At 39.6% G+C, this 7,906-nt stretch overlaps 2 protein-coding genes across 2 annotated transcripts; one reads left to right on the top strand and one right to left on the bottom strand.

Moving 5' to 3' along the window:
• Positions 1-839: 839 nt before the first annotated feature.
• On the top strand, positions 840-2,189 carry cst14a.2 (cystatin 14a, tandem duplicate 2). Its single transcript, XM_071541907.1, has 3 exons — positions 840-1,002; positions 1,154-1,255; positions 1,829-2,189. Exons 1-3 carry the CDS (start codon positions 934-936, stop codon positions 1,955-1,957), a joined length of 300 nt encoding a protein of 99 aa, XP_071398008.1. The 5' UTR covers positions 840-933; the 3' UTR covers positions 1,958-2,189.
• A 2,357-nt stretch (positions 2,190-4,546) lies between these two features.
• mix23 (mitochondrial matrix import factor 23) lies at positions 4,547-7,738 on the bottom strand. The gene is made up of 5 exons (XM_071541894.1): positions 7,668-7,738; positions 6,445-6,570; positions 5,376-5,522; positions 5,067-5,126; positions 4,547-4,870 (listed from the first exon to the last, which is right to left on the bottom strand). Exons 1-5 carry the CDS (start codon positions 7,716-7,718, stop codon positions 4,820-4,822), a joined length of 435 nt encoding a protein of 144 aa, XP_071397995.1. The 5' UTR covers positions 7,719-7,738; the 3' UTR covers positions 4,547-4,819.
• Positions 7,739-7,906: the final 168 nt, after the last annotated feature.

Here is a 7,906-nt window from a genome sequence, read left to right as displayed (position 1 = left end):
GGAAAGGGCACCCTTTGGGACACTTCATGTAGGGGTGGCATAGAGGGCACCCTTTTCCATTGGAAGGACACCCATTGGGAACGTCAAGTTTAGACCATTGTAAGGGCACCACTACAGGGGCACATCATCATAATGTATTGCATGAAGCCCCCCCCGGGGTCCGCCAGTGCCTGCCGTACTGAATAGTATTGGCTACAATTTTTATTAAACTGAGATTGAAAAAAAGGTTTACAGACAACAAAACGATTATAAATAAAGGCAAATAAGATAACTAACAAAACATTAGACATGAATTAGCCTAGTTTGAGAAGAATAAACGCGTAAAACTAAACTATTATAAGCACACCTTGCTCTGTAAAATGCATTTGGAGCAGTGATTTAAAAGATAACTGACTGTCAGCCTGTATTGCTGAATGGGTCTGGACGACAAACCGTGCACGATTTTGTATGAAAAAGCTGTCTAGTCTTCTTTGCCTAATCCAGTGGCCCATGTTATACGGTAATTTATAAACCTGCGCTATTGTTTCCTTTCATTTAGGTGCAGCCGTCTCTGGTGCGACTGTCACCCAAAACACAGCCACGCCTCAGACTGACCCACCCTGTCTCTACGGAGGGTATAAAGTGAAATATCCCACAATTATTTTCCATTATTTCCCTCTGTGATCTAAATATATATATGACAATAGAAATGAGACATTTCAGTTTGTGTCTGTTTATAATATATGGTCCTCACGTGCTGTATTGTTGGTTTGTGACACAGTTCAGAGCAAACCCCCCCTGAGCCGATGGTTCGCTCCACAAGAGAGTCATATGATCCACGCATTGAACTTCAACGCCTCTGCTGAAAGAGCAGCGCAGCTTCTATAAGAACAGGAAGAAGAAGAAGAAGAAGAAGAAGAAGTCGATTTTATTTCTTCACTTCAAACCGTGACCATGTCTATGTGTGGAGGGCTCGGTGAGTTGAAGGATGCCAACGACGAGGTTCACAAGATCTGCGAGCAGGTAGGTGGATAACACAGTATTCCCTCATAGGCTAATGTGCGTAGTTTAGCGAGGCTACACTGCAAATCAGCTAGCACCAGTTATGATTTACTGAAAGTGAAATATTACACTTGCATTTAATCCCAGTGTTGTTTCCCTCTCATACATATAGATGAAGCCTCAAGCAGAGGCGAAATCAGAGAAAACCTATGAGGTTTTCAAAGCCAAGTCCTACAAGACTCAGCTTGTGTCTGGAACCAACTACTTCATCAAGGTAATTAACACCGCGAGATGCTTAATAACTGCTGGATCGCCTCAAATGTCATTTCTATATCACCCGTTGGATTTACTTCATCCAGACTACTGACATTCAGACTTGCCCATTTATGTTCACTCTCCTCTCGGGGCAATTAAACTGGGCGTTGATCCTCTTGATGATCACTCGGCACCAAAAGTGATTCATAGCAGATCAGGGAACACTGACCGTGTTCCCTGATCTGCTATGAATCACTTTTGGGATATTTGACCTGTAAAACAGGTCAAATATCAGTCAAGGTCAAGTCAAATATATGTTTATAACAAAAATATGAATGCAACATGTAAGTTTTGGTCCCATGCTTCACGAGTTAAATTATCCCATTACCTTTCCATGAAAAGCTTATTTCTCTCAAATATTGTGCACAACTTTGTTTACATCCCTGTTAGTATTTCTCTTTTGCCCAGAATTATTCTCAAATGATTTTCTTATATGAACTGTAACCAAGTAAAATCTTGAAAATCGTTGCGTGTTGCGTTAATATTTTTGTTCAGTGAAGTTGGATGTCACTTTCCTGTCTCTCTGCTGCAGGTCCATGTAGGAGGAGACGATCATGTCCACCTGCGTGTCTACCAGAAACTCCCATGTCATGGAGGAGTCCTAGAGCTGACCGATGTGCAGGAGTCCAAGAGCCACGAGGAGCCCATTGAATATTTCTAACATGACCACACAACAAAGTCTGGCCTGTTTCAACCCCTCAGTGCCTGCAGGTCTCCTATCAAAATGCACTGCTTCTGTGTCCTGGATTGTAATACACAATGTTCCTTTACAGTAATGTTTCCATTGCCAGTGCTTTATAACATAGGCTATAGATGGGGATGTTCAGTATTGGGAGGAAGTGAGTTGAATTAACTATTTTGTACGGTATTAATAAAAAAAATGTATCACAAAATGAGATTTGTTATGATTCACAGTTGTTTTTCTTCTGTGATACCTGACTTAGAATACGCTTTAGTTTATGTCTGTTTTAGTTGACTATTAGTTTATGTCTGACTGCAAAAATATCTTTCACACAGTGTGCTGACTGACATCAATTCATCACTGTGTTGCCATTCAAAAACATTTTCATTGTCCTCAGATGAAGTCTCGACTACATCTGACAGTTTGTTTATATTGCACACGGCAGATGATTGATTTTTTTTTTTGTGTGCAGCTTTAGATAACAAAATCCCTTTGTGAAGCCATTTCAGTCTGCCTTGTGTGTGTGTCACATGCAGTTAATTCCTCATTCCCACACATCAGACTGAATTGCCAGTAAGGGGTTGGGAATCACCGGCCTTTGCTAAGCTACACACTCATGAATGCCTGACAGATGACTCATCAAGTTCAGGCTCTCCTGCTTGCTGAACTTGAAGCCACAAAAACCTCTTGAAAAAATGGGTTTCCACAACGTTACTCTTACAAAATCAAGACAGTTACTGCCATGTGAACTGAAACAAGTTATGCTATTTTGCCAACTGACGACTCAACATTTTTGTTCACACCTATTCGGACACATTTCTTTGTTGTCTCTTCCTCCTACAGTTAATTCAGGCTATCACACAAAAACTTTGAATTTTCATTACTCTTTTCACTAAACCAGGTATTGCCATGTAAGCTGGAAAAAACAAGACATTTCTTTTGTGACATTTCAAGTTCTTTTGTGATAATTTCTGACACATACCTGCATACTATTCTATATAAATGCCTTCACAATATATATTTTAGAGAGATACCCGTATTAAAATTCAGCCATAAAGATAATGCTCTTGTGGATTCATAGCATGAAAACATAACTATCCTTTTACATTATGTTAAACTCAAACGACCCCTTTGTACATCTTTGTGGCTCATTACATTCTGATCAGTCTGTCACTATGATTTAGTAGAAAAACAGGTTCAACACAAGTGCAATAGGTGTGGTTCAGTGTGACAAGAAGAAGAATGTATGCTTATACAGCGTATTATCCAAACCACAATGACAAATTGGGAGGTAAACGTGATTCATTCATGTATTTAAGAAGGCGTCTGCTTCACTGTTGATAGTCCTTATTCTTAAAACCGTATAAACTTTCCATTGTAAAGATGTCCTGTTTGAGCTATGTTGTCTATACACACGTCATATACTGGGAGCATGGATAAAAACAGCTGATTACAGTTAGAGCCTGCACTCAGCTGCTTTCACACACTTTTACTATATTATCATTATTATTGCTATTATTATTAATATTATTACTGTAAACAACATGGTTGCCTCTACTTCTTTGTTCTAATTGGACAATACCAATTTTGTGTTTTTTGTTGTGTCTTTCTGCACAAATATCTGCAGGAAGTACAATGGAAAAGTTTGACACTATAGATCAGTCAAATGAAATCAATTCAATCCCCTTGACCTAATTCAACACAGGACTGTAGCATAAAACATCTTAAGCAAAAACAACTTGAGCAATCCTCTAAACTCAAGCCAACACAAGTCTAATCAATGCTTGGGTCAACATTTCAAAGCAGTTTGAAATGTTGCAATCACAAGCTGTAATCACCATGGAAACACTCCCTTGACTCATCATCAGATGATTCTGACTAGTCTCTTGGAGGAGGAAACGATCATGTTTTTTTTGCATACATCTGGGATGACAGGGATGGGCAGTGCGCAGACATGAGCTAAAAGGAGGAAGTGTACTGACACACGAAGCTGAGCTCCGCTCCCCCAACCTCCTGACAGTACCAAGTTCTCTGACCCCAAGTGCAAACACTTACAAAAATGTCACATGTGAAAACCCACATGAATTCAAAGCACATATGCTTTATGGACATGTGTGGGTTTTCCTACATGAACATGTCCCATTGACATTTTCATCTGTGAATTGTCTCTTTGCATATGAAATGACGTTTTCACGTGTGAAACAAATATTGACATCTAATGGCAGGTGAAAATGTGAAAAAAAAAGTTCACGTGGGAAAAAAAACATTAGAAGCTGAAAAGTTTTTACATCTTATGTAAAAAGTGTCATGGAACGTCAGAATGCAATGCGAGAAAAATTGTTCACATGTGAAAACCATCAGAGTCCAGAAAACATCTCCTGAATTTACATGTGGGTTTTCTCATGTGACTTTTTGTAAGGTAACAGACAGAAAAAGGCATCCTGTGGACATGCAGTGGATGAAACTGTACCACTCAGATTGTATTATATGCAAAAAATATTGATTTACACAACAGCCTCACAAATAAATGATTTGGCTTTAAATCACAGACAACAGGGGTCATTTGAAAACATCTCAATATCTTTTTTTAAAAAAATCTTTGTTTTTGTACAATGCTTGTCCGAAAAGAAGCACAGAGATGACAGTTTTACAGAGGTGGTCTTGCGTTAATGTGGCAACGCAATACAATAGTCACAAGGGGTGACAGCTAAGGGGGAAGAGAGGTCAGAGCGGGCCGGGCGGTGAACAGCCTGGAGTCGGGACGCAGCGGCAGCTCACAGTTTCAGCTCCAGCCTGGACGCGGCCCTCGGGCGGAGCAGCTCTTCTCACCAGACACAGCCATCACTTCACCTTAGGAGGCCTGTAGTGGATTCGGCACCTTTCACTGAAAACCTAAACAGGAAAGATCAGTGTAAAAAGTTAGTGTAAAATCCTTTATCTTTATGCAGGATTATAGGTGATTTTACAGGATTTTTAGTAATTATTTAAAATTGGATATACAGGAGATTGTGGGTCAGAAGGTCCATGCTTTTCAAGACTGAGACACTCACAAATTATGTATATTTACTACTGATAACTGCTGTCTTACCTTCAGACTTCTGTCATTGACAACTTCTTCAACATTCAGCTCTGACTGCATGAGTTTTAGCTGGAAGCAAGGAAGACAAAACACAGTGCATTACTCAATGTATCACTCTTAAAGCAATAAAACACTTTAAAATCTAAGTCCAAGATCCATTTCTATCTGCTGCAACCATGTTTCTGATAACAAAACTTGATTCACTGATGAGTCATGTAAAGAAAATCATCTCAATGTCTTGCTCCCCTTTTCTCGTCTGGCTCACATCTCGCAGCTTTTTGGTGTTTGTCGCCCTCTAGTGTTAAGAAGAGGAATTACTTTGGTCTGCTCCTTCCTGAGCTGTTTGATGAGTGCGAGGTTCTCCCCGTCTTTTGCTCGTTCTTCACGCAGCCGCCCCACCACATCGGATGTTTGGGCTATACATGCCTTGATAGCTTTGTCTCTGCTCAGATGGGCCTCCATCATCTGCACAATACACGGAGAGAAAGAAATGTTTACGAGCACAAGTACCAGTTTAAGTTTAATACTGGGAAGCAGAGTTGGGGCCGTTTGGTAAATTCCAAATGCAATTCCTGGAGTTGGAATTGGAATGGGAATGTCACCCGTCTCTAAGGAAACAGAATTGGAATTGAATTGCAATGACGGGAAACAGAATTGAACCATTAAATTCCATGAAATTCCACTTCTAAGAGAGGTTGACATCAGAGCTGAAACGATTAATCGATTAGTTGTCAACTATTAAATTAATCGGCAACTACTTTGATAATCAATTAATTGGTTTGAGTAATTTTTTAAGAAAAATAAGTCAAAATTCCAGCTTCTTAAATGTGAATATTTTCTGGTTTCTTTACTCCTCTATGACAGTAAACTGAATATCTTTGGGTTGTGGACAAAACAAGACATTTGAGGACTTCATCTTGGGCTTTGGGAAACACTGATCCACATTTTTCACCATTTTCTGACATTTTATAGACCAAACAACTAATCGATTAATCGAGAAAATAATCGACAATGAAAATAATCGTTAGTTGCAGCCCTAGTTGACATGACTTGCTAAACATTATAAACCCAACATTACGAATCAAATAAAAGACAGTTAAACAAATCAGACACATTCAATCATAATGTATGTATTATGATTACATGTTATGCATCGAATACCACCTGAAAGGAACCTTTAACATTTTATGATATTCAGCATTGCATGAAATCTCAGCTATGTGGTAAGAAAACTTCCTGAAATTCCAATTCAGTTTCCTGTAGGGTTTTTCAAATTCCACTTCCTCAGTTGCTTATGTTTTCCAGTTGTAACGTGTACAGTTCAATCCAATCCAGGTGAAAACACCCAGACAGGCACATTATCTCTGCAGTGATAATCACAACGTACCGATTCGTAGAGTTGTTTGCATGTCTGCGTGGCGTCCACTTTCCCCGAGAAGGAGACGGTGGGCACGGTGGTGTTCAGGGCGTGGACGATGCGGTCGTCTATGGTTCGCATCACCTTCAGCACCTCCTGAGGAACACACACACACACACACACACACACACACACACACACACACACACACACACACACACACACACACACACAGTCAGCAGCTGCAGCTCCAGTAAACAAATCAACAAACTGAATTAACTTTCAGAATCAAATCAAAGTGATGTTTTGAAGGCCCAGAGAGATGCAGTTTTCGCTGAGCAGGGATTTGACACCTTCACTCTTGGCAGCAATAATTGTTTACTATGGACACTCAAACACTTTACAAACACCATGACACTTTATGTCACGTCACTGCACTCGCCATAACTTGCACTACATTATTCCCTTTTCCACTAAGGAACTTAAACATAATTACGTTCTTATGTTTTTTTTATTTTGCTCTTAACTTTTGTTTCTCTATTTTAATTGGATTCTTTCTTTTAATTCTTTATCCATGTTTGTGAAATATATATTCCTATTTTTATTTTTTTTAACTGAGAGGACCCAGCATACAAGCATTTCATTGCACCCTTGTTTACCCTGTGTATGCTGACAAATAAACACACTTGAACTTGATTCAAATGTGTAGCTGTTTTTCTGTGAACACAAGATGCACATGCAAGTTTTTCCAGAGTTAGCTTTCTGCTCGATTTAAAATCATATTAGTTTTCACATGTGATGACACCGTGTGCCACTAGTTACACTGTTAAAGCTAATTAACCTCGGGCAGAGGTAAACCTGAGCCCACTGAAGTGAGCTCAGACCACTGCAGACTGTATTGTGTAAGGCAAAGTAGTTTATAAAACCATTTTATGAAACCAACTTCAACGAATTAGGCATCAGATTGTCAGTTGTTTTTTTTATCTGGAAACCTATTACGCTGTAACTGTTCAATGGAAAGTGACAACAACCAAGCTTCCCTGTCTTGTGACTACTAGTTATCCAACCTAACGATAGCACCTTGAACTCTTAGTCCAGACTGGGAGCATTTGTAGACAGAAGGGGGTCACTCATTCAGCTGATTACACGACAAATAAACGACACGACCTGCTGAATCCCGAGACGTTTAGATTCGGATGCATGCCATTTCATGACACAGTCACTCAGACGAATTAATACCGCAGTGCAATTACCTGAAACATTGAAAAGTCCTCACAGTTTAAAGTTCCACCGGGCGCCGCCATAGTGGAGAGCAAGGTCCTCTCCACCCTCTCAACGACAAATAACTGTTCGAGAGACTGCCTGAATGTAATGCTTCTCTGTCTGGATAAATAATAATTGCGGCCTCTATAGAATTAAACGTTATATTTATCGCATTCAATGCTATATCTAATATGTTTGTCTCAGAAATATTTACAGCAAAAAAGGTGTC

Source organism: Centroberyx affinis, unplaced genomic scaffold (genome assembly GCF_046629955.1).
Source record: "Centroberyx affinis isolate AG114_WGS23_722 - 3 ecotype Tasmania unplaced genomic scaffold, CSIRO-AGI_Caff_v1 ptg000224l_1, whole genome shotgun sequence".
Taxonomy (NCBI): domain Eukaryota; kingdom Metazoa; phylum Chordata; class Actinopteri; order Beryciformes; family Berycidae; genus Centroberyx; species Centroberyx affinis.
The sequence above is the reverse complement of the archived record's forward strand: the minus strand, read 5'-3'. Positions and strand labels throughout refer to the sequence as shown.

What these genes read in the sequence shown, in the direction of transcription:
- cst14a.2 (XM_071541907.1), top strand. Translation starts at nt 934, where the DNA reads ATGTCTATGTGTGGAGGGCTCGGTGAGTTGAAGGATGCCAACGACGAG. An exon ending in TTCACAAGATCTGCGAGCAG is followed by an intron (nt 1,003 to 1,153) that starts GTAGGTGGATAA and finishes TCATACATATAG; the next exon opens with ATGAAGCCTCAAGCAGAGGC. An exon ending in GAACCAACTACTTCATCAAG is followed by an intron (nt 1,256 to 1,828) that starts GTAATTAACACC and finishes TCTCTGCTGCAG; the next exon opens with GTCCATGTAGGAGGAGACGA.
- mix23 (XM_071541894.1), bottom strand. Translation starts at nt 7,718, where the DNA reads ATGGCGGCGCCCGGTGGAACTTTAAACTGTGAGGACTTTTCAATGTTT. An exon ending in GCAAACAACTCTACGAATCG is followed by an intron (nt 5,523 to 6,444) that starts GTACGTTGTGAT and finishes TGTATTGTGCAG; the next exon opens with ATGATGGAGGCCCATCTGAG. An exon ending in TCAGGAAGGAGCAGACCAAA is followed by an intron (nt 5,127 to 5,375) that starts GTAATTCCTCTT and finishes CCTTGCTTCCAG; the next exon opens with CTAAAACTCATGCAGTCAGA.